This window comes from Sarcophilus harrisii, chromosome 5 (assembly GCF_902635505.1).
Source record: "Sarcophilus harrisii chromosome 5, mSarHar1.11, whole genome shotgun sequence".
NCBI lineage: Eukaryota > Metazoa > Chordata > Mammalia > Dasyuromorphia > Dasyuridae > Sarcophilus > Sarcophilus harrisii.
In genome coordinates this window covers 66,494,042-66,520,741 of record NC_045430.1, presented here as the reverse complement: position 1 = coordinate 66,520,741, position 26,700 = coordinate 66,494,042, and the positions used below count along the sequence as shown (strand labels likewise).

The 26,700-nt window shown below is 32.5% G+C and overlaps 1 protein-coding gene across 2 annotated transcripts in view; it reads right to left on the bottom strand.

Moving 5' to 3' along the window:
• Window positions 1-1,161: 1,161 nt before the first annotated feature.
• SCAF11 (SR-related CTD associated factor 11) overlaps window positions 1,162-26,700 on the bottom strand; it is a 50,247-nt gene continuing 24,708 nt past the window's right edge. The window contains exons 6-14 of one of the 2 annotated variants that reach the window (XM_031940366.1): window positions 17,869-17,927; window positions 17,653-17,759; window positions 16,563-16,664; window positions 11,325-11,431; window positions 7,498-10,203; window positions 6,113-6,459; window positions 4,793-4,963; window positions 4,321-4,440; window positions 1,162-4,008 (exon numbers count right to left, since the gene is read on the bottom strand). In XM_031940366.1, the coding sequence (XP_031796226.1) occupies window positions 3,862-4,008; window positions 4,321-4,440; window positions 4,793-4,963; window positions 6,113-6,459; window positions 7,498-10,203; window positions 11,325-11,431; window positions 16,563-16,664; window positions 17,653-17,759; window positions 17,869-17,927 (3,866 nt within the window). In that variant the 3' untranslated portion in view covers window positions 1,162-3,861. Of the gene's footprint in view, window positions 4,009-4,320; window positions 4,441-4,744; window positions 4,964-6,112; window positions 6,460-7,497; window positions 10,204-11,324; window positions 11,432-16,562; window positions 16,665-17,652; window positions 17,760-17,868; window positions 17,928-26,700 lie in introns of both variants that reach the window. The other variant, XM_031940365.1, reaches the window with a different exon arrangement.

Genomic DNA, 26,700 nt, shown 5'->3' with positions numbered 1-26,700 from the left:
ACAGGATGCATCTCTTACTCCCATGCCTTTGCACAGCAGGGCCTCATACATGGAATCAATGTGTCCTTCCTCGCTTCTACGTTTTAAGAGTCAGTCCTTAGCTCCCTTCAAGACTTACTGAGTTCTAACAACTTCCTACAGTTGTCAGTTTCCTTATCCCTCCCTGAAAATACTTTTTATTCATTTTGTAAATATGCTCTGTCATCCCAATAAGGTATAAGTTTCTTGAGGGACTGTCTCTTTTCTATGTCAATTTCTAATTTTATATACTGCCTGGTATATAGCAAGTACTTAATAAGTGCTTCTTTTGCCTGATAAAGACGTGAATTATATAGTTACAGAACTGATTGAAGAGATGGTCTTGTAAGTAAGATCAACCTCAACTAATGGGTTGATACCAGCTTGAATGTCACTAATGGCATGTCCCAGGATTCTGTCTATGATTCTATGCAGCTGAACATTTTAACAATGAGTTTGCTGAATCTGTTGAAAGTACAACTGTACCTTCAAATATGCTGGGATGGATAGCAATACAATGAATAATGGATAGATATAAAAATGAATCACAATAATGGATTGTATTTAGTAGGGATAACTATAAAACTGTAATCTTCTATTCACAAAAATCAACTCTGAAAATCTAAGAAGGAAAGGATAAGACTAAAGAAAATCTAAAAGTTCTGTGGACAGAAAGCTCCATGGGTCAAGAGTGTGACATGAATTGCAACCAAAAAAGGTAATGTTTTCCATTGAGGTGTTAATGTGCCTCAATTAGAAGTATTTAATAAGGGCTCCCTCAGGGCATACTGACTGTATTGTAATCAGTTCTGAATGTAGCATTTTAGAAAGATACATGCTAGAATGTATCAAAGACTATTACCATAAACGTCTCATTATTTTAAATAATTAAAAATTAAGCATATATAATATAATATGCCAAATACTAAGAGTAAGAAAAAGCAGCCTGAGGTTGGGAAAATCTGACATATAAAATACATGTATTTAAAAGGAAATCTTTTTTCTTTTACCCCAGGTCTTACACGTACACTTGACCTTAACTGTGGAACCAATGCACTAAATACATCATCCCAGGTACAAGGAAAAAATGGGGAAAAGATAAGATTTACTAAACTGAGACATAATAAAATATTAAAGACAGCATTTTAGTCAAAAGAATTTATTAGAAAATATTATACACTACATAATTTGTTTAAGATAGTACTGTTTTAGTAGGCAGCACTCCAGCCTTACACTACAAACAACTTAACACAGACCCTGGGGCAGCCACTGTGCTCCTAACCATACATTCAAGCAGCAGGCACAGTGATTATTTCAAAGAATGTAAGGGAGAAACTCAGTTATTAGCAGAAAGGTTCACAAAATCTTTATAATTTCAAAACTTAATGGTCACTATATCTTTAGTTTCTAAAAATAACTTTCTTCAAAATCTTGGGAACTTTTTTTGGCCATGAACACTTGTTAATAATAACATTTTGTTGTATTTAGATCCAAAATTATAAAATTGGAGTCTTAATACTAAAATGAATCGGGAACTAATTAGTGATAGTAACAGAGAAAGCACATCAGACATGTGCAAAGTAAATTTAAATTTCTGGGAAAACAAGGGCACATAAGGCAATATATTTTGTTAAAAATATACATCATGCATTTTCTGATAAATTCTTAAATATTTCCAAGAAAACAAGAAAAAGCTTACTCATCGCTTTCTAATCTATAAGTTGTTCTTAATTAGGAATTACAGATACAGCAGAGCTCTAATGCAACCACTTGTCCCAACCAGAAGTGGCAGCTAACCTTTATTATTTCCCAGCTGGGTACAAAAATAAAAAACATAAAAATCTTCTACTTTAACCCTAAGATTTTATATCCTTACCATACCTGCCATTCTGTTAAGCCCTTTTACAGGTTTGCAAGAGTTGTCTGGCAATGAAGACTCAAATATATAAAGCAAGAGAGGAAAAATGTTATATAAACAACTCCACAAACTCCTCGAAGGAAAATGCAGGAAAATACGCACAGCGTGTGATTAATCAGCATAGGCATAGCAATTTGCTACAAATTTCTTCAAAGTGCTAACCAGTTTTAGTTCAAAATAGATTGAAAGTTCACACAACTGCTGCCACAAGTGAAAACTGAATGGGGGGAGGGAAGGGAAGGGTACTGTGCGAATCTTAAGACATGGTTTGAGTGTGCTTTAGGGAAGAGAAAAATCATTATCAAACTCCACATCCTATTAGATTTTAGCTATGATAAGGTTTTAAATAAAACTAAACCCCCCAAAAATCAGAAAAATGACAAAATAAAGCTATCCAAAAAAGTAATGCAAAGGTCATTATTTTTCAATGCCTCAGAACTTTCCTATTAAAGTCTGACAAGGGTGATATAGAATTAATTAGGTACTAAGATTTCAAATAACTGTGCCTACCAAAGCTAGAACCAGGCACATACTGTTCACCTAAAATTGAAGAAATGAAAAACCTTTACTCTAAGACAGCATAGTAATAAACAGTATTGCTCAAGCTGAAAAATTTAGCAAATAAAAGGATCAAATTTGACTCAATGAAATACAATATTGCCTTGGAATATAGGATCGTTTGTCTAAATACTATTTATTGTTTAATTTTTAACCAAAGCTGTTCCTGGATGGAAGTGGTGGAAGATTTTATACCTTACCAGTATTGTCCTTTATAGAAAGGAAACTAGTCTTTAAGCCCTATTTCCAAATCAGCATGTTTCATAGCATATTTTAAGACAACAGCTCTCAACTCTTATCACTCTCTTTTCTTCCTGCAAAACAAATTTTCATATTTGGATTTTACATATCTAAGTATTTCACTCACCGTGAAATGCTTTGAAAATTCCACATGAATGACAATACCATTTTTCTTGACCTGTGTAAGCCACGTTATCAAAAAATAAATTTGTTATTCCCTATTTGCAAGTAAAATATCAACACAAAAATCTTATACATAACGACATTTCTGGTAATACAATATGCTGTCTCTGGCCAACAGAAGATATGAATAAAGAGTGCATGATTTCTAAAGTGTTCTCTGGATTGTCCTTCCAAGTGCAGCCAGAGACTATAGAGACTGCCAAAATTCTAATAATGTCAAAATAGTTAGGCAATGTCATACTAATAACTCAAAAGTAATGGGAGTGGGGGAGAGCACAAAATAAAAACAAGCAGCAAAATCTTTATTTGGTGTTGAATAGTATTCCAAAAGTTGTGGAGTTTAATAGTACTGTTTTCTATGATTTTCTTTGTTTTGACAGTTATGTGCTTTAAAAAAGTGTGTGTGTGTGTATGTGTGTGTCTATGTATATATGTTTCAAAGAACATACAATGAATCCAGCAATCAGTCTCTGTCTACTTAATATTAGAAATATTAACCATGGCAATACATTATTTTAACTTTTACCACAATTAAAGGGGGATAGACATAAGGAAGAGAATCCTACCTTAATATGTTTAGGCTTATCGCCTACATGTACATCCCTCTTCCAAAATCAATGTACTTGTTTCTAATTTATGCACTCCACTATTCAAGTCAAAATGCTATACATATTCTGGTATCCACACTCTAGCACTTTTCCTAATTAAAATTCACTCTTTCAAATCTTTCACTTTCCTTTCAACTTGTTTTTGAAAAAAGAGATAAAGAAGTTGCAATGCAGAACTCTATTCATTTAGAACAAACCATCATATCCTACATTGAAAAAAAAAAATTTTTATCAAAACCAAATTTCAATCACAGTTGTGTATAATTTTCAGTTAATGGTATATGTTGAAATTGCACTTTGCAGATAATCTTGATAGTGTTCTTAACTCTTCTTATTTCACCCTATTTTTTTTTCAGTCGAAGCAGGTTCTTCTGGGTTTTTCTTTTGGCTTCCCTTCCGTGAATGTTTGTATTTGTCTACATAGGCTTTAACCAGATTTGCCACTTTAGCAGAATTCACTTCTCCACTCTTACTATGACAAACCTATAGCAGGAGTAAGGGAAGGAGGGGGGAATGAAGATTTTAATTTGTAAAAGACAGTAACTATATATCTTTGATATAAATACCTAGAGCCAACCAAAGTTATTTTAATATATTTCATGTAAAACAAATGACTCCAAAGTTTAAAAATTTAACATTTAAACATTTAAAAATTTAACAACAATGCCCCATAACTTATCTGAAAAATTAGCAACAAAAAGGACCTAGCACATTTTAATATTGGTTTAAATATATTTGTTAAACTACAGATGGCTCAATCTTGTATCAATAGAACACAACAAAGATTTAACTTACTTTATCTACTGCCTTCCGCACGATCTCTTTATATTCTTCCTTGGTAATATCTTTATTTTGGTAAAATGGCTTAATGGCTAATTTTACCTCCTGTGCTGCTTTTTCTTGAATTTGCAATTTCTAATAAGAGAAAAACAATTACTGGTTCAATTATGTACTGACAAACTCATACATTTAAAAACATGTCTCAAAACATTGCAAACTTACAATATTAAAACTTTTCTTTAAAAATTGACTTTTAACAAATACAATGTTTCTAAAAATTCTAATAAAACATTATTATTTACTAATTTTTACTTAGCACTAAAATAACTACCATGCACAATAATTTAAGTTCAAGGATAGAAAGTTGACATAGTTTATTTAACCTTTACATTTTCAACATCATAGAATTAGTATATGTTGCTCTCAACTTTGAACTTGCCTTGTCTGTCTTCGAGCTATCTGCGCTGGCTTCCACTGTAACACTTACTTTGCTTTCTGCCAATTTTACACCAGCATTAGGAGCTTTGCTGTGACTTGATGATGAAGCATTACCAGAACTTGGTCCCTGAAATGGTCCCATATTTCCAGGGTTTGCTGTTTGAGTAGGCAAGACTGGTGTACTTGTATTATTACCTACATGAGAAGCACTAGGAATACCCTGTTTTAAAGATTTAACAGGAGTTAGTTAAGTATTTTTCATGCATTTGACAATTTAAAATTTCTTAAGTTACATAAATATCAACAATATACAATGTAATATACATTTAATTCTGGTATCTCACAAAACTCAGAAAATAGATGTTTAAGGGCTTTTATTACCTTAGGACTTCCTGAAGACAAATGGTAACCTTCTAGCTCACAACAACCCTTTAAAATATTCAAACTATTTTAAAGATGTATCTGTACTATCACATTATGGAAAAACTAAAACAACTTGATAAATTTAAAGAACAAAATTTTTTATGTATAGATCTTTTAAGAAAATAACATCACATCTATGAGTGAAAATGCCTTAAAAAAATAAAAAAAACAATGAAGGAAATGAGGTATCAAGGTCAAATGAATTCAGTAGTTATGAAAATTAAAAAAATAAAAATCCACTTCATTCTGAAACACTAAGTCCTCTGTTCTTTGAGCTAAACCATACTGCATTATTGTCAGTTTTCTAAAATTTCTAGAATGCAGACATTACATTGAATTTTTATTTTCTAACTTTGTAAGAACTTTTTCATTCTATAGACTTCTGTGGAAGCAGATGCACAAAAATAACAAGAATACTTATTCCTACCCATGCAAACCTTTTACACAAGAATCTAATGGCAAAATTTTCTTCACTTTCCCCCTTGTTTTCAGGTGAATATGAAGGACAGACATTAATGGATAATGAACGTATTTACCTAGAGTTTGTCCGAACAAGACAACACAAGCTTCATCACATTATTTCATCACCAAATGTTTCCCCATAATGTGGAGACAACATTAAAATAAATACAGAGAATTTAGCCTTCAACTTGATTGTAATTTTTATAAAAAAAAAAATTGTTATTTTAAAATGTGATTATTAGATATCCATCTGACTGTTGAATGAAAGTATAATACATACATATTGGTTTGGGACAATATAGATTTAAATTTTAGAACTCATCAATTCATTTTTATATCGAATATTGGGAGGGAAAAAAAATTAAGATTAGTCAAAACAATTTTTTGTATGTCAAGAAGCTTTTTCTTTGACATCTGACACCATTGGCTAAATTTTGTTTCAAAGTGATTGGGTTGTTTAAATCTTAGTTGCTAAAAAACATACCTGTGATTGCTTTCCATCTGGCTGTGAAGCAATGTAGTTGACTTGTTGGGATGGCGGGGGAGGGGGTGGTGGTGGTGGTAATCCCTGAGACACATTGGTAGGAGCAGCTACCTGCATGAGAGGCACTCCTGTATGGAGATGCATGGGTAGCTGAGGATGAATGTTAAATGGATTACGTTGGATGTTCATCAAGGGAGCATGAACACCCACTGGATATGGGAAGATATTCATAGTTTGGTGGTGTGCATTCATTTGTTGTTGCATTACATTCATTTGTTGCGGCATCATAGTTATAGGAAGCTGAGTACCATCACCTTGTTGGTTGGTTTGGTCTTTGAGGTTTTGATCTATCAGAAAGAAAAAAATTACTTTAAAAAAATGTTACAGATACATTTTGATTCACAGATATATCCCAACACATATATGGTTCCCCAACCCTCACTAAATATATAAAAGATATTTTAAAATATGTAAATGTATATATATGTATATATACATATATATAAAATGAAAAAAAGATCTTCTGATAGGTTATTTGCAACTAATAAAATTCAAAACTATAACTTCATTAAGGCAGTCAGTAACAACTAAATACTACATTCATCTCATTTTAAAAAAACCGAATCACGAGTCTATCAAAAGTGTTAAAGAAATCCAAAGTTTGTTCAATACTATGACCATTACCAATAAAAATCCTAAAAATTCTTATGTAATTTCTGACAGGATAATTTTCTGATGCCACCTAACAACAACAAACCAAACAAAAACCACAATTTAAAAAAACAAGGTTCATATGGTAATGGCCTATAAATGCTAGATAAAATTATTAGTCAATGGAAATTTTGCAATCTTAGCCAAATATTTTTCTCATATAAAACATAAAAAAAATGAATGCTTAATGACTTCTTAAGATTGAGAGACAATTTCACATTTGCCTGACACTTAATAGTGATTTCAAAACAAAACAAAAACTTTCAATAGATGTCAGTCTGAATATAAACTATAATCTGAAATATTTTTAGTATACTGATCTGAATAACATATAGGGTAAACTATTTAATGAATTCCACAAACTGCTCAAATTTCTGTTATTTTAAATGACAAATTCTATAGAAAGTAGGATTTGGTATCAAACTTTGCTGCATTAAATATTAGTTGAATTAAGTAGTCTTTTGAGAATGCTTGTGAAATATGGAATTCAACCTATTACAATTTAAATGTTTCTTAAATTATAAATGAAGTACAACTTTAGTTCATTATCATAAATAAGCATGGGGGGAAAAGGAATGACAATAGATCAAATTGTCAATCTTTTTTTTAAAGGATTACCTTCTTTTAAAAACTAACAAATAATTAGTGAACAAAAAAGATAAAAAATATACTACCTTGATCAGATGTTTCCTCTTCTTGCCTCATCCATCCAGACTGTGGGCCTGAGGAATTCCTCCCTCTTCTTGAATAGTAATTCTGTACATCAGCAGGCAAAGTTTTTCTTACAGCCCAACTAGATGCAGAAGTCCAACCTGACCTATCAGCAGGGGTATCAAATGAAAATTCTTGTTCACTTTTACGCCTATAGGGTTGCTGTTCAACAAACTTTGATGACTCATTCCCTGAACTATTTGAATTTCCTGAGAGGGGTTTTCTATTTTGCCATCTATTCTCATTCTGTTCAGCATGTCCAAAACTTGTTCTGAAGGTGCCTCTGCCTCGGTTGCCTCTGCCCCGGTTTGATATCCAACTGGAACCGAAGTTTTTATTCCAAGATTTCCCTGAATTATCATGTCTATTTTCTTCCCAATGAGAATCTTTAAATTTCTCTGTATGCCTAGTCCTTGGGTCAGGACCAGAATTTATTCTTTCAGTTATCCAATCTGGGCAATCATTTCTATTTTTGTCAGCAGAACACTGTTCATCAGTATCTGGATTAACCTCGTTTTTTTCTTTTTTCAAATTTTCATTCTGTTTGTCTTGTTCATTTTTTCTGTACCTATCATTTCCCCTGGGAAACCTCCAGTTATCATTTGTCCATCTTTCCTTCCACCGAGGAGAGTAGCTGTCTCTGTCATTTCTACTGAAGGATGGCTTATTACTTTTTGTTCTAGATCTTGAACACGATCGAGAACGAGATCTGGACCTAGACCACCTTCTGGCCCTTCTTTCCCTAACACGATCTCTTCTTTGCCCATCTCTATCATTTTCTCTATCTCTACTTCGAGACCTAGATTTCTCCCTTGAGGGGGAATCTTTTGTTCTTGATTGAGATCGTCTGCTTTCTCTTGAAGTGTCTCTCTTAGGAGAAAGGGACTGAGACTTCCTACCTTCCTCTCTTTTTGGAGACCAAGACTGAGATCGTTTCCTCTCTCTTGCAACATCCCTCTTTGGAGATCTAGATTGAGACCGAGATCGCCTCCGACCTCGGGTAATTTCCATTTTAGGAGATTGTGAATGAGATTTTCTGCGTTCTTTTCCACTGTCTTTTTTAGGAGACCGAGACTGAGACCGTTTCCTTTCTCGTACAATGTCTTTGCTAGGAGACCATGTTGTAGATGGAGAATGAAATCTAGATCTTCTAGTTCGAGGTTTTTTAGCCTTATCTACTGAAACTACCGAATTTTCAGCCTCATGAGTAAGCTTTGCATTCTTTTCACTTACAAGATCAGAATCTTGTGTATTATCTTGAGAAGTTTCCTCCAGTTTGATTTCAGCACTGACAGTTAATTCACTTTCAGATTCATTTTGGTCACTACAAAATGAGTCACATTCCATAGGTATTGTTTCATTATTGTCTTCATTAAAATGTTTGGGAAGCTGTTCAGTATCTAAGTTAGACAATTCTGTATTTTTATTCTCTGCACTAAGAAATTCAGACTTTTCTTCTAAAGACTTGTCTAATTTATCATTATTTGATGGAAGAATATCTTTTAACAAACTGTTACTATCTTCAACACTTTTAAAATTTTCATTATTTGAACAAACTGTTGTGCTTTCTTCATTTCCAGGACACTCCAGTTCAACAAATTCTGTATGATCAAGTAATTCAACTTTTGGGCTCTGAGGAGTAAGATCTTCCGATGGTAATGTTTCTTCACACTTAAGGGACTCGGCCTCAGAACTCTCTACATGTGGTATTTTTATCTCAGAATCAATATGGTCAAGAGTATTCACTTGAAGACTTTCTCTATATTGATCTTCATTTACTTCTGATTCTGTATTCTCACATAATTCATCTCTGAGACTATCACTAAGCTGCTGCACATCATCCTCAGATTTTGAATGTGCAAGCAATTCATTCTGATGACTTTCTATGGGTGCACTTGCATTTACCTCAACTTCTAGAGGTTCAGGTGCTTTAATGTGAGTTTCTATTGGTTCATTTAGTTTCTCAGTAATGTTCTTAGAATGTTCATTTTCTAAATACAAAATATCAGCATCGGTACACTTGCTTTCCATTTCCTTAATTTCTTCTTCAACTACCACAGCAGGTTCTTGGTTACAGGAATCAGAATGTAACTTCTCTACAGTATCTAGTTCTTTTTCACAATTTTCTTTAAGTTCCTCACTGTTTGTATGTTCAATAAAACTTTCCAAAGCATTAGTAGAGTCTTGTTCTATATCTGTTTGCACAATGTCACAAGAGTTGCAACTTTCTATATTTGAGATAGATTCTTTATCCAACAGAGGGAATGTATCAGACTCTACAACTTCTTCATCTGCTGAATCACTAGAAGATGACTTTTCAGGGAGAGATGATGAACTTCGAAGCTTCTTTTTAACTACAGGTGCCTTTCTAGTTCTTCTCTTAGGCTTTCTTTTGGTCACTGATTTATTCTGCCTCTTTGAATCTGCTGAAGTGGAAACATTTATAGATGAATTATTGCTATCGGGGGCATCACACTCAGAGTTATTTGAAATCGGGGAATTCTGGGGCTGACTGACAGTTTCAGTTTTCATATTGCGTGTAGATCTTCTCCTAGGAGTTGTTTCTGCAGGTTTTCTCCTTGTTCCTCTACTATTTGATGTGCCAGAAGTTTGCTTTTTCTCCTCTCCCCCTTGTGTGTGGGCTAGCACATGTTCCTTGCAAGATGATCCTAGTAACAAAATTAAAAAAATAAAAAAGTGCATTTACATATATGTACATATATATACATATATACAAAAAGCACATATTGAATAGACACCTATAATAAATATACTTAACATAATATATATAATAGCTGCTTAAATATTATACAGCAATAGATTTTTTAAAAGTAAAAGACCTTACAATCCAAATTAAAGTTTAGAAAATTTGCAGTTTATTTAGTAGCAGTACTCAAATTACTATACATATATTAATTATCATATTTTAGTCCAAGTACATAACTATATGTGGGAAAACAAATGTTTACTATGGATCACTGGCTTTGAGTTCGGAAAAAGAGACCATGGGACAATATACAGAAAAAATTCTAAGTAATTTACTCAAAAGTAACCTAAAGAAGAAATTAATTACAGAGGCAATCACAATTCCTGTTGTATGACCAGTGAAACCACAAAGTCAATTAATACCTTTTGTCAGTAAAAAAGATTAATGAAGGTGGGCTTAAAATGTTGAATCCCAATTTATATTGTTATATTCTTAATGAAAGAACAGTCAATCAAAAAAAGTCTAAAACCAATCTTTAAATTTCTTCAGAAACAAAATCACTATCAAAAAATTCAGTAAATGATGCTTGAGATTCAATTTAACTTACTGGGACAATTTTGTAATGTCTTTCTCTCTCTTTTCCTCTTTTTTTCTTTTTTTCTTTCTTTCTTTCTTTCTTTCTTTTTCTTTCTCTTTCTCCTTCCCTGGGTCTCCCTATCTTGCCCAGACTGAAAGTGCAGTGTCAACTCACAGGCCAGATCCCACTACTGATCAGCACAGAAGTTTTGAACTTTTCCAAAGTTTGCCTCTCCTTATGCAGCCTGGTGGGTCCCCAACTCCTGGGGGCTCATCATATTGGTGCTGGACTCAGTGCAGACACCTGATTGGCTTTAGCCCCACTACAGCTCAAAATTGGCTCAAATGATCCACAAGCTTCAGCCTCCCCCGTGGCAGGGATTACAGGCATGCGCCACCACACCCGGCTATGTTTTCATAACTTATCTATTTTTCCATGCAACTGAAAGGGAAAAACTTCTTTTTTTTTTTTTTTTTTTTAAATAAAAAATTATTTTAACATTTTACCAAAATCTTCCAAAGAAATAGTATTCATTGGAAAAATTGTTCCTGGCAACAAAGAGGAAACAAGAGGAAGGATTTCAGCTCCCGCCATCCATGGAATGAAACCAATTCTGAAAAAATTGAAATACAAACAAATTGACATTAACATTTCAAAAAAAAATATCAAAATGTTTTAAAGTAAAATTTATTCAAGTCACGATGACATAGATAAGTGGTTAAAATGCAAATATATGCCTAATGATAAATGATCAATAAGTGATCTTCAGATTTTTAAGTTATCTGACAACAGACCACAAATTAATTAACTTTGAAAACTAATATTTTTTTGAAAACTTTATAAAAGAAATTAATAGTTACATCAGTTTTTGTTTTTAAAAAAAAAAAACATTTAAGTTATAATCAGCTACACACTATCTATAGGGTTGTGCAAATTATTTGTTACTAAACAATAACTCTGATAGCGTTTCATTGTGTGACAGCAATGGCCATATATGTGTGCTTTTCTATTGATTCTGAACTGACAAAGAATGTTTGACTATATGAAATTAAATCAAAATGGTTTCCTCATTTTTTTTAAGTTATCAGCTGAGACCAGATTTCATTCTGTGTGAATATGTTTCACTGATACCTTTTGTTTTGTTTTCTTTGGTTTTAAAGAATAGATATCACAACAAATGAAAGTGGTAACACTTAAGGAGCACATTTTAGTAACTTAGTTTTCACAATAGCTATTGGTGTGAGCAATCAAATGTTTCAAAAATATTTCAAGCCCATAATAAAACGGGTTGAGCTGCACAAACTGAAAAAGAAAGTTTAAAAAACAATGCCAAGAACAAATTATTGTTTTAAATAGCCTCAAAATTCTTAGAAAACAAGGAAAGATCTTCAGAAAGACTTGGTAATGAGAGAGGTTATTATTGATTCCTCTATATTGCAGAACAAACATCTTGAAGATGGAAAAAAAGTTAAGAATTGTTTTTTGTTTGATTTTTTAAAAACTGCTTGTAATCAACAAGAAATTTAATAAAATAGAGTTCCAAGGACTAGAAAATGGTAATCTTTCCTGGTGAAATTCACTTTTCATATGAGCCTATACTGAAACTATTCTCAAAAGTACAAATGAAATTGTAAGGTGTGGGTAATATTTCTTGTTTTTGTTGTTGTTGTTGTTGTTGTTTTACTCCCAATGTACCTTGTAGTTTAGTTAGCAATGAAGGAATGATGAATTCTGACAAGTATATTTTTTGTGGAGGAGCAGAATTATTTCAGAATTACAGAAATTGTCAAATGGAAATGATATATTTCAATATGACCTTGTATCATGCTACATAAGACAAAAGGTTAAGAAATTTATACAAGAGATGAAGGTAAAGATGCTTCAATGACTCAAGAACTTGCTTAGCTTAATTCTTATTGCAAGCTCATGGGAAAATGGACTAACTGTCCAAGACATATTAAATATTTCACATGATAAAAATGTGATTTCAGATGAGGAATTAATGTATGTGTCAAAATTTAGCAAACTCGGTGCCAAATCATATAAAACAAGCAACAGGAATAAAGATATATATTACGTACTAAGTTTTCCAAGGATAGAAAAGCTTAAGACAATGCACATTACATAATTTCAGTATTTCACTTTGTTCCAGTTATTTTGCACTTTACTATAATTGTTTTATTTAGCCTATACATTCCAAATTATTACTCACTCATAGGCTGACTAGATCCTTGCATTTTTATTAAGACCAAACAAATAATTCACATTTGTTGATTACAAACAATCCATTTTTGGGTTTCTCTTTTCTACTACATTCTGACAGCTAATTTTGGTCTCCTGATTTAAGTCCATATTTCTTTCAGAATACTTGGTTTTTAATATTTGGGAGGACAGTGAAAAGCTCAAAAAACAAACTTTGTACAACATTATGTATGTGTAAAAATACAAAGTGATATATAGAACAGAATTTACTGCAAAGTATGTTTTAACTGTTCTACTTATTTAAATTTAATTTACACCTTCCCTAAATGTTCCAGCACTTCTTGCAGGAGTATCATGATTATATGCAGTACTCTAAGAAAACTGGCAAATAAAATTAGTTCTTTAGCATATTTCAGACATATTTTTTTTCTTTTCTTTTCTTTTCTCTTTATTTCTTTCTTTCTTTTTAATTATAGCTTTTTATTTACAAGTTATATGCATGGGTAATTTTACAGCATTGACAATTGTCAAACCTTTTGTTCTAATTTTTCCCCTCCTTCCCCCCATCCCCTCCCCCCAATGGCAAGTTGACCAACACATGTTAAATATGTTAAAGTATAAATTAAATACAAGTATACATGTTTCAGACATATTATTAAGAAAATAACCGACTTGGAACCAATTAATTCAATTTGCTTTGACTTTTAATTCAAATGAACATTAATGAAAATCTGCTTAAGCACTATGCTTAGAAAAAACAAAATAATTTTCCCCTTGATTTTGCAACCATGAAAAGAATAAATGATTAAAATAAGGATACCAAAAGAAGAAAAAAAACAGTGTCTCCCTTGTGAATATTCATGTGTCATGTTTACTAATTACTGAATGAAGCTCTGTCTTGTGCCATCTATTCTTTATTTTCTATATTCTCATGATTGGTGATTACCAACTCTCATGGATCCAATATGGGTCTGCAAAATGACTCATATATACATATATCAGGCACTAGTCTCTCTTGTGTTCTATTTCAACCTCACAAACACCCACTAGACATTTCAAAGTAAATGTTCCAGAGACATTTCAAATTCTATGTCAAAGGATTTAAATGTGGGTATTGGATCTTGAAGAATAGCGATGTGAACAATGTATTCCAAACAGGGAAACATTATGGAGAAAAACATAAGAGTATAAATTGTGATAGGGAAAGATTAGACACAGACAAAGTTAAATAGAATCGATAAAAAGAATTGATATATAAATTTGAGTATGGTTCTAGAAGAAAAAAAAAAAGTTGTTATTAACATATATTCTCTCCCTCAATTTCACTTACTCTTTGACTCCTTTTCAGTTTAGCTTTCATCTCAATCATACTATTGAAACTATGCCCCCTTCAAGATCATTAATTATATCTAATCACTAATTCCAATATCCTTTTTACAAACTTTTCTGCAGCATCTAGAATCACAGAGAAATTTCTTTCTTTAGTTTTTCAGACTAATGTATTATCTTAGGTTTTTTTGGTTTTTTTTAACCACCCAGGTTTCCACCAGTGATTCTTACAACTTGTATCCTTCTAAAAGTGGATTCTATACACCAGTTCTCATCCTTCTAGAACTTTTCTTTCTATAAAATTTTCTTAATGGCTTTATTCACTCTCAATTCTATGATAAATGATTTTCAAATCTATATTTCTAATACTAACCTCCAAGTTCTAAACTCAATATATCTAAAACTGAATTCCTAATCATCTTCCAAAATGTGTCCCTTTTCTTGCCATCCTTATTTTTATTCTCCAGAAGCCAAGGAGAAGCAAAGAATTCTCTGGTATCCATTTTATTTCATTGCCATCACTCTCAATACCTCGTCTTTCACTCGCATTTCTTCCCTTTTCAATCTATCCTCACATATAGCCAATGTAATAAATATATAGGCATGACTAGATTATTCCCATACCGAAAAATCTTCCAATGTCTGGAATAGACTCTTGCAAATTTGTAGTTACTTATTTAAAAAAAAAAAAAAAATCTGTAACCCTCTGAGGAACAGAAGCCCCTTGAAGGTAGAGACTACTGTTCATTTTTGACTTAACTAAATAGCATTAGAAAAATGAATGGGGCACTGAGAGGGCAAATGACGACTGTTATACAACTTATGAATCCTGGTCTTCCTGATTCCAAAAATGGACCTTTATCCACTACACAATGCTGTCTCTCATCTTTCGAATAGCAGATAGTAATTTTTTTTTTAATTAATGTTTAAGTGAAACACTTCTCATCCTTCAAGTCCCTGATCAGTCTCAAAATCATTCATGAAAACTTCCCGATTCCCTTTTTAAGAAAGTTGAATTCCAAAGATGATTAGGGTAAAAGGAAAAGAAGCTACATGTTTTAAAATATTTATAGTAGTTCTCTGGGGTGACAAAAATCCTGGAAATTACAAGGAGAATAACTGAATAAGTTGTGGTATATGACTATGATGAAATACTACTAGGCTATATAAGAAATGATAGGCTCAATGATTTAAAAAAACATGTAAAAACTTTCATGAAATAATGAAGAGCAAAATAAGCAGCACCAAGAGAACATTGCATACAGTAACAATTGTTTTAAAAACAACTTTGAGTGAATTTTTTTGTCTATTTTAAATATCCAAATTAACTATAGAAAAGAAGATGGTATACGCATCCAGAGAAAGAACTAATAAATGGAAATATGTATAGAATAATTTTGCATATGTATACCTATTTGTAACAGCAGATGGTAGCTACCTCTACGGTGGGGGGAGGGCAGGAAAAAAGGGGGCAAAAAAGAAAATAATTTACATGATAATTTTGTATATTTGAAAGGAACAGCAAGTTGTGTACAATATTTTTTTTTTTTTGGTTGCTGTATTATGAAATGACTTTTATTCCATAAATTGAAAATAAAATTTTAAAAACTTTTTTGGGAAAAAAAGATGTCTTCTTTCAATATTTTATGCCACTCTCTTTGACCATCCTGTGTCACATTTCAATATGTATAATTGTTACTTGTGAGCCTTTTCTTTCCACATTTCAATATGTATAATTGTTACTTGTGAGCCTTTTCTTTCCCTTACTACATGGTATAGATCTGCAGAGGTAAATATGTTTTTCTTTTCTCTTTGTATCTTCAACACATTGTTCTGAAATACATGTCTGAATAGGATTTAATAGAAAAGTATTGTAGGTTTTTAGTAACACAGAAAAAAATTGTATTAAGAAAGATTAATCTAGAGTTAGTAACTAGAATGGATTAACAAAGGAGAGCTGACTAGACAGACGCTAAAAGTAGAAAGTGGGTAACGTAACTATGATAGTGGCCTCTAGAGTTATTGAAGTTAATCCATAGATAACTACAATAGTAACAAAATTAATCACTGATAAGCTATCTTGAACAGCAACTGCCCTCCTGATTTAAAATTATTTAACTGATGTATATCTTTTCAAGAATATATCTAAGTCTTAAATTCCTTCACTCACTGTCAACATTTAATTACTACAGCAAAAATTTTTTTTATTTTACCTTGCAATTCCAGGTAATGTATCAGGGAACCATGACAATTGCAGTTCCTGTCTCTTTTGCCTAAGCACTGAATTAATTTCAGCGAGTTCTGTAAATCCTGTACTAAAAAGACAAATTTTAGACATTTTATCATTATGAAAAAGAAAATTAATCTTGCCCATAGTATAGAGTAGGAAAAAAAGGATATTTTTTCCCATCAAAACATTGCTAAAATGGAAAGAAACTTTTAAAGCATAACTCATACAAAATTCAAACCTATAAAGTATAATTCATATAAAAATTATTAAAATACTGCATATTAACATAGTTTTTAACCAATATTATAAGTTTTTGGCAGTTAATGCAAATAAGGCACTAAATAAAACATCTGTATTTCCATTCCATAGCAAGAGTAAGTTTTGTAAACAGACATTCCCCCAGGGAAGTGAAATGAAAAAAAGATATGTAAACTTTCAAGACAACTTATTTAAAGAGAAATGGATTACTCAAATGCTGCTTATCTCCAGATTCAAAAGATAAAAGTTTAAACATTGGTAATTTTATCCACAATAATTTCCCACTGAAACTAAATACAAGGTGAAAAAAGGCATGCATTGGAGTCTACAGTTTAAAAGTCACTCAGATTTCTTTGTTTCTTTGAAAATGTCTAAATTATCAAAGCCAAATGCCCTATTTTGACAAAGTATAAATAACATCGTTTTTTACCACTACCAATCTAATTATATGATCTCTGACAGAATCCTGCTTTTTATTTTTTTGTGGATTAGTCTCTAAAATTTAGCATACATTCTACCTTTCATATCACATGGGGGAAAAATTCCATATGCAACAATAATCCATGGTTTTTTTTTTGTCATCTCTTTTGAATTAAAAATAAAAAGATACTGAGCTCTAGAAATGTACCTTTTATAATTACATGCCCTACAAACAAAAGTAGCTTCAACATCAATTTAACTTGAAAGTAACAGATGGAAAAGAGGGAAGCTGTATTTTTTTTTTAAAGTAGAAGTCCTTCCTAATTAAAATTTATGTAAAAACTTATTTACCATTATTGAAACATCACAGGTTATGATCAATAGAAAATACTAACCAATGACTTCTAAAGGAACAAGAAGATTCTCCAGTGTGATTATCAGAAGAAAATACACTGGAAAAATAATTTCGGAAGCAGTGATTTGGGCAGTTCTGTCTTTGAGGCTAGAAAAGTAAAAAGTTATTATTATTATAACAGAGCCAATTAATAATAATAATAATATTAAAATTATTTTATACGCTCAAGAAAAATGTTTCATGTATTTCAACAGACCTTATTTATCTCAATTGATGTGGCTTTCCTTTTCCATATTTCATTGTTTGAAGTGTTTCCTGCATAAAAAACACAAAGGTTTTTATAACTTTTTTCTAAATTTTTATTTTAAGACAACAGTTTACTTAAACTAATTACAAAAGATGAAAAGTATATCTAACTAGGTTAAATTTATAATTCAATGTAAGACCTTCTTAATCTGTATTAGGTTTCATAGCTTCCAATGTTTTGACTATGATGATGGACTAAAGGCACAAAAGGAAACACATTTTTTCAGATACAGCTACTATCTATATTTGTTTTGTATAGCTAAACCAAAAGCAGAGATGTTAGAATAACCATGATAAAATTGAATACATGCATTCTAAAAAAATTTAAGCATTTTAATTTAAAATTTTGAGTTCCAAATTCAATCCTTCCCTCTATCCTTTCCTTCCCCTCTCTCTGAGATATGAGCAACTGGATATAGGTTACACATGTGCAATCATATAAAACATTTCTAAATACCATTTTGTACAAGACTCAAATTAAAGAAGAAAAAAAATTAAGTGAAAAATAGTATGCTTCAGTCTGTACTCAAAACAATATCAGTTCTTACACTGGAGGCAAATAATGTTTCATTATTAATAATACTTGGATCATTATTTTGCTGACTAGCTAGGTTACTCACAATTGTTTATCGAACAAAATTGCTGTTACTGGGAAATGTCCTCCTGGTTCTGATCACTTAACTAAGAATCAGTTCATTTAAGTCTTTCTAGCTGTTTCTGCAATCATCCTGCAATCATGCAGTACAACTTATTTAGCAATTGATGGGTATCCCTTTAATTTCCCATTATTATCCACTACAGAATATATGCTCTTTAAAAAACCTATATAACAGCCTCTTTTTCTACTCTTCATTGTAGAAGAAATTTTCATATTGAGGTTGGTAAAGTTTACAATAATAAATGATTTTTTTTAATGGAAGAAAATAAAATTTTAGTATAATAGAGCTATATTATTAACATATTAATTTTTTTTTGGCTATTGTTAGTAAAGTCCCCCTTCTCTGTCTCCTAAAAAAAAACAAACCCAAAAGTTTTCTTAACCTTGTATCATAAATAGGATACTTAGTATAATTCTATCATAATTAATTTTTTCAAAAAAGGAAGGCAAAAAGCCTAATTTTTATCCGCTACTTTTAAAATCACTACATAGAATGCTCTTAGATTATTGTAACCTCCAGACCAAAATTACTACTCCGCCATTAAAAGATGCTACTACTACTAATGCTACTTCTATCCTCACATGCACAAGTACAGTCCTACAGGCCAACCAGTGACCGTTCGAAATGGATCAATGTCTTATTGTTAAGACTTGTATCCTCAAACTGTTAAGACAAGATATAATAGAGGAATGTTCTGACTGGTTGATGATAGCTGTCACTACTGAAGAGCACTAACTTTTTATCTCGTTAAGCTGATCACATAGCATCTGCTTGAGTTTCTATTACCCATTCTTCACAGATGTACCATATACAAACATTTACAGAAACATTAAATGTCTGAGTTCCTGGATTTTGATTGGTTTTGCCCTTCGATGTTAAATAAGGTTTTTAAGTGGTACTGATAAAACTAACTGAGACTACTAGTATTTAACATCTGTGACCTATCAAATCTCCAAAAGATTACATTATACATTTAAAATTTATGTGGTAAATTAAGGCTCTCAAGGAAAATCAAGAAGTGGGAATTACACTAACAGTTATCATTAGAAAAAGTTGTAAATTTTTAAAAATAAAATTAAAAACACTGAGAATTCATTAGATATACAAGACTATATATATAGTGACTCAATATTTTGATAAGCCAAGACTTAAACTTCTGAGCTGCAAAAATTCTTTATTCAAAAAAATTACTGAGACAGTTATAAAACAGTCTGATAGAAATTAGCTTTTGAACACAGGAATTCTTAACCTGGAAAGTCAGAAATTTTTTAAAAAATATTTTGATAGTTTGTATTTTTGTAATCTTGTGCATTTTTAAAAGAAAAATGGGAAAAGGACCTACACATACAAAAATATATAGTAATTCTTTTTATTGCAACAAAGAATTGGAAACAAAATGAGTGCCCACAAACTGAGAAAATGGCTCAATCAATTATGTTATAATATAAAAATAATGGATTATCACTGTGAGGATGAGAAGTTATGAAAAAGACAGTAGGGGACTTCCAGGTGAACTAATATGAAATGATACAGAATGAAATGAGCAGAACCAGAGAACAATTTAAACAATGGTTAAAACATCAGAAAAGGAAAAAACTATGAAAGATTTAAGTTCTATAATCAATACTAAAAACAATCATGACACCAGAAGATACATGCTGAATCATGATTCTCACCACTTGGCAAAGAGGTGATTGACTCAAAGCACAAAATCATACATTTTCCGACATTTTCCAATGTATGGATTTATTCTGTGTGACAAGGGAGGCCTTGTTTTTTGGAGGAGAAAGAAGAGAATTGCGGGAAATAATATATATTAAAGATAAAAAGAAAAAGCATCAACTAATTTTAAAAAGCACAGGAAACAGAGGGAAGTTCAGAAAGGGACAGAGACAAACTGTTGTAACTACCATATTAAATTTGAAGGGGAACGAAGGGTGAAGGGGTAAAAACAAGCTGAGATTCACAGCTTCACATGACTGTGCTTTACTATAAATATTCAATTTTTTTAATGACTGTCAAGGACAATTAGATTTAAAAAAATCAATTGCAGGTGCCTGTGCCTAGTTTAGCTCTCCTATGGTTGGATAATGACCATTACTTATCAAATTGATATTATATTGGTACTGCTCTAAAAAGTACCGTTTAAATTTTATTTCTTTGATAAGCATTTATTCAATAACAATTCTATGTCTCATGGATAGAGCATTTACTTCTTGGTCTAACAATATATTATTATAGTGTTATTTATTTAGTATAATAATATTTTAACTTTTAATATTCTGTTTTGGATAAAAACAAATATTTTTTCTATTCAATAAAAGCTGGAAAAAGACCCAAGGTTTATTATGAATCTCAATATACTATATTTAATCTATAACTTGGGTTAAAACTCTTTTCAGAAATGTTTCCTCCATGCTTCTAGAAGTCAATGACATAAAGTAATATACTAGCTGATTTTCTCAAGATCAGTCTAAAGGTCTTCTAAAGAGGCCTTTCCAAAAATGCTTTTGGGGTGAGCAAAAGTAGCAATTTTTTAAGCCTTTTAAGTTAGCCTTTTAGTTCATTATGTATAGAATTATCCCTTAGGAGAGAACACAATTAAATACCAGTTGGCCATTTTAGTATCAAACCAAGATAATCTGCCATCAAGAACAGTCAAGTTAAAATTCATAGGTGTTTTAAAACCTGTTAAGTTTTTAACTTCCTCTGTTACTATCAATATAGGGGGCAAAGGCATAGAACTGAAAGAGAGACACATTGGAGGACAGGTCAGATGGTCATTCAAAAAAATCAAATAATTAAAGCCATCCAAAAGAATGGACTTTAAGGTGGTGGATTCCTTCTCCTTGGAAGTATTTAGAAAGGTAAGACAACCACTCATTAAGTGTATTGTACTGGGCTGGGGGGGGGGGGGGGGGTAGGGGGAAAGTATGTTGCAGCACTAGGGGCAGTAAAGTGGCATAATGGATAGAGCTCCAGAACTGGAGTCAGGAGGGCCCAAGTTTAATTTCAATTCTGACCTCAGACGTTTAATACTGGATGTGCATCCTGGATAAGTCACTTAACGCCTACAGCCTCACCAAAAAATAAAGGTGATGATGTACTGATGTATATGTTGAAACAGATGGCTGCTTAAGAAGTTTCCAAATCTCAAATTCTAGGATTGTGTGATAGGTGCCAACCCATTTGCCTACTTTCAAATAAAGTGTATATGGGAATAATCCTTAGACATGGTAAAGACAGCTTCAATAATAATATTTATTAGGGAATGAGTAGGATTATATGTTCTAGCTGAATTATAATAATTTTCCTGTTTCTTCCCTAACTCAAAAAGGAAATTCATTTGATGGAACAAGAGGGGGAAGCCCAAGCTGCTCTCTAAAAATGTCCAGAGCTGTAATAGCTTGGGAAAAGAAAATGCTACCAGTTGTATCTATGAGACTCAATAAATACTAATTGATTAAGTAATGGGTTCCTTCTGAGACATAGAACTGAGATTTGCTTTCTCACCCAGTAACCCGCATTAAAAGTATAAACTGAATAATTAAAGCATATAAAAAACATTTTTAATACCAGCTATATTATTTAGAATGTTTTCTAAGGAACCCAATATTTTCATTTTTACTTGTGGTTAACCAAGTTCTAAGAGTGCTAAACTAAATTATTTGGAGTTGTCCTCATAATAATATAGCTTAAAACTCCTAATTACTGTGTGTAGAAAGGACAGGATAAGGTAAAAATCTTATCTGGTTTGGATTTGCATTTTAGAGCAATTCATCTTGAGAGTTGAGGGTATACAGCTCCCTTCTCCTCTTCACAGAATGGGAGAAGTGTCAAGGAATATAGGCCACAATGACAGCAGAGGTAAGTAGCCAGGAGCAGCAAGCTCAGCTCCTTCTTTGAGGTCTCTGTAGACTCGGTTTAATTTGTAAGTTTGCCAAGTTTCTAAAATCACTTTGTGAACAAGATCCAGCAGCCCCAAGAAAAAAGTTTGTATCTGGGCAAGGGCTGAAAGAAAAATCTTTACTTAAACTTAAGGTGGGATCCTTCTGGCTCAGTTTTCCAACTGTGTTCCTTTGTTTCCCACCCAATTGTTTTTGAATCTGTCTATGGAATAAAACTGTTACCGCTATTTGGTTGTCAACTTTAACTCTTACCTGAAGTCAGAGATAAAAATACCGTTATAATCATGTCCCTGCTTTTTCCTCTTATACCTAATTTCTATAATTAGAGCAAGTGGTCAGTATAAAAGCCATGAGAAATATGCAAGTATATAAGATCTTGCTGTTTTCCATCTGAAAATATGTAGTCATTAGGTAATGAGTATTTGGCCTACATATCTGCCTGTTACTAAACATATCCATCCATCTGTATGATATAAAGTCTTTAAATGTTTCAAAGTAATGTAAGAACAATCGCTATTAATACAATTGTTTGTAGGACTAGCTACAATTTTTGTGTAATCAGTTTTTTTAAAGGGATATAACATGGAATATTCTGTGTTACAGCAATAGGAAATTAGCTACTGGCCAAGTTTCCTTATTCCCCCAGCTCCCCAATTCTTATATTCCATCCTTTGCAAAAGAGAGAGGACATATACTCTTTCCTCCTGCCCTTTGGGGAAGTTTTTAATTCCAGAAGCTGGTGGAAACTTTTCTTAGGTCTTTACCAAAGTACAAAGTCCCTTGTAAAACTAATTTTCACTAGTCACAAGCTAAGACAAACCAATAAGCAACTTTGTCAAGTCTGTCCAATTTGTGCCCAAATAAATGCTGAAGGGGTTAATAGCACCCCCTTCCTCTTTTAAAATCTGTTCAAATGCAGATAGACTTTATACATACAGGGATTTCAAATTACTGCTGATTTCTGCTGACACCTTTATCAATTGGGTGGAAGCTTTTCCTTGTAGGGAGCAAATTTCTATTAAAAGAGACTATACCTTATTTTGGCTTGTCCAGCTCTTTGCTGAATGACAATGTCCCACTCTTCATCCCACAAAAAACCCAAAATATGGCTGAAGCACTTAAAATTAATTATTATCTCCAATCTGCCTGATATCATCAATCTTCAAAGAAGATAAAGAAATTTGATCATATTCTCTCCAAGTAAACTGCTTTCTCATACTTCTTAAACCATTTTTTCTCCTATTCCTTATACCAAAGATGAGTTCTCAACTGCCTCACCTGTGGATTCCTGCCTATGGAGGTGTATTACTTTGGTGAGATTAGAACAAATCCTGACTTGAGGCACCATCTATGCACCTGCAGGATACACTTCTCTCTGTAAGATAAGTCTTTCCTTTCAATACTTTGATATTTCCAAAAGCCCTATCAAGAGAAATAATTCCAAAGGGAGACTTCAAACAATCATCCTCTCTACCCAATGTGTAACTGCTTTTCAATACTTGGGCAAATTAAATTCTGGCCACTGAAGTGACCCTTTTTATGTTTTCAATGCTGTTGTCTGGGTCCTTGAGCTCATCACCCCTTTGAGAGGGATCCTATAAGTAAGGAAGTAAGAAATAAAGATAAGACTCAGCTCTATATCCTTTTACAGTTTGAAGTAGCCACAGTTCCCCTGAAAAACAGAAATTTCCAGCCCTAGTACCAAATTTCCTCTCACCAAAAGACAGATAAGATAAGGGAGAAGACGATGGGTCAGAGTCCAGGGTCTACTCAAAACTACATATCTAGTTAAGGAACATGGGACAATAAAGTCTTATCTGTTGACAGGACCTTGCTAAAATCCTATTTGTGGACAGAACCTTACAAAAATCTCATTCTGTCTCTTCACTTGATGAGATGCTGACTCCTTCTTTATCTATTTTTTTTTTTTTTTTGCATTTTACAATCTTCTAGGCTGTTCAGCCAGCTAATAGAAGGCTCAAATTTCAGTATAAAAGCTCTCCAACTTTTACTTATTACCAGAGTTTCTCAAAGTTCGATCTGCTTCACTTTTGTGATTATGAGAATATCCCTCTGAATTCTTTCATACCAACTATGAACTATAACTCTTAGACACTTAAGAGAGATGGGGAAAAATTTTAAACAATGTTTTTAGTTCTAAGATGGGCAGAGGAGAAAATTCTGGAGATGACAGAGTAGAGCAGAACACTTTCAGCTTTTCAAGTATCTTTACATAACATTGCCCCAGGGAATGCAGAGCAATTGAAATAAACAAAATTCAGGCTAAAGCAGTGGTTCTCCTCCGACAATCAACCCTAAGAGGACGCTAGGAAATACCAGATCTCTAGAAACAGAGATTCCGTCAGAGTAAAGGGCAAACCCTCCAGGCCAACTCTGCTGAATCAACAGTCCCAGGGAGTAGCTGGGATTAGGAGGCAGTCTGGGCCTTATAGACTTTCACCTCATAGTATGGGAGAAGACTGAAGGATGTTCCAAGGTCAAGGGACAACAAGCACAGATGTGCTGACCAGACATGTCCCAGGGAGAATGCAGTAGCAGAGGAGTGGGGACACTGCACTTGCAGTGGGGCACTTGCAGGAGAACACAGTCCCTGGTTTCAGTTCCAGGGAAAGAAGACAGCTATTGTTTGTAGACAGCAGAGGGACCATAGGGAGTAAGATCACAGGTAAAATAGTATGCCTGGAAGCTCTACTGATGGCTTAGGAGTGAAGAGGAGAACCAAGGGTAAGCCCCAGAATAGACTCAGAAAGTAATATAAGAAAGACCTAAGGTTTGGGGAATTATTCCCCACTGCTTGGGACTAGAACTTGATCACACTAATAGCTGCTAAAAATATTTTTTAAAAAAAGAACAAAGGACAAAAAACCCAAACATAGATAGCAACTATGGGTACAGATAGGGTTCATATTCAGAAGATAAAGCTAAAAAAAAAAAAAAAAAAAAAAAAAATCACTCCTTTTTCAATGAGAAATATCAAATGGTTCCAAGACCAAAAAGATTTCTTAGAAGAATGTTAAAAGAACTTTAAAAACTAAATAAGAGAACCAAAAACTTAAGGAAAAAAACAATTCCTTGGAAACTAGAATTGGGCAAAGGGAAATTAATGATGTTTTAAGACAGTAGAAATAACAAAACAAAAATCAAAAGAATAAAAAAAAGAAGAGGATATGAAACATTAGAAAAACAATTGATCTGGGAAACAAATTGGGAAGAAATAATATAAATTATTATTATGCCTGAAAATTATGATTAAAAAAAAGGACAGATATAACATCATTAGGAATTATCAAGGAATATTGCTCTGAAGTTCTAGAACAAGAAGATAATGAAGAGAAAAAAAAAATCTGTGACCACCTGAAACAGATCCAGAAGGAAAACTTATAAGAATATGATGGCCAAGTTTCAAAGTTTCCAGGTTAAAGAGAAAATACTGTTAGCAACAAGGGGGGAAAAACAATTTAAATATCATGTAGCTATAATAAAGATTCCATAAGGGGCAGGTAGGTGGCACAGTGGATAGAGCACCAGCCCTGAAGTCAAACATCCTACCTGTGTGACCCTGGGCAAGTCACTTAACTCCAATTGCCTCAAGGAAAAAAAAAAAAAAAAGAAAAAGAAAGAAAAGGATTACATAAGATCTAATAGCTACTACACTGAAGGACCACTATATTTCATAGAACAAAAGATTTGGAGTTACAATCAAGAATAACTTACCAAACAAAGAATAATCATGAATGGGAAAAAGTAGTAATTAGCTTTTCAGATATTTCTGACAAAAACAGCAGAACTTAAGGGAAAATTCAATTAAAAACATCCAGGAGATACATAAAGTAAATATTAAGGATCAATTATAAGGAGCTAAATAATTTTTCCTTATATAAGAACCTTATCAGTTCTTTTATGAATGTCTTTTTTATTTAGGTAGTTTGAAAGAAAGAAAGCTTTGGATTGAGCTGAGTATGATTGAGATGATTTTTTAAAAAAATATAAAACTGTTTAGGAAGAGATAAAAGAGAGTAATCATCTCATACAAATGAGGCAACAAAGAAGAAACAGATACAAAAGGAACTAGTAGGCAGAAGGGCAGATAGTGCTGAAACCTTACTCTAGTTGGGAATGGGTTAAAGAGGGAACATATTTATATCTATATCTAGAAGAGTATAAAAGTCTTCTAAAATCAAAAAGAAGTAAGAG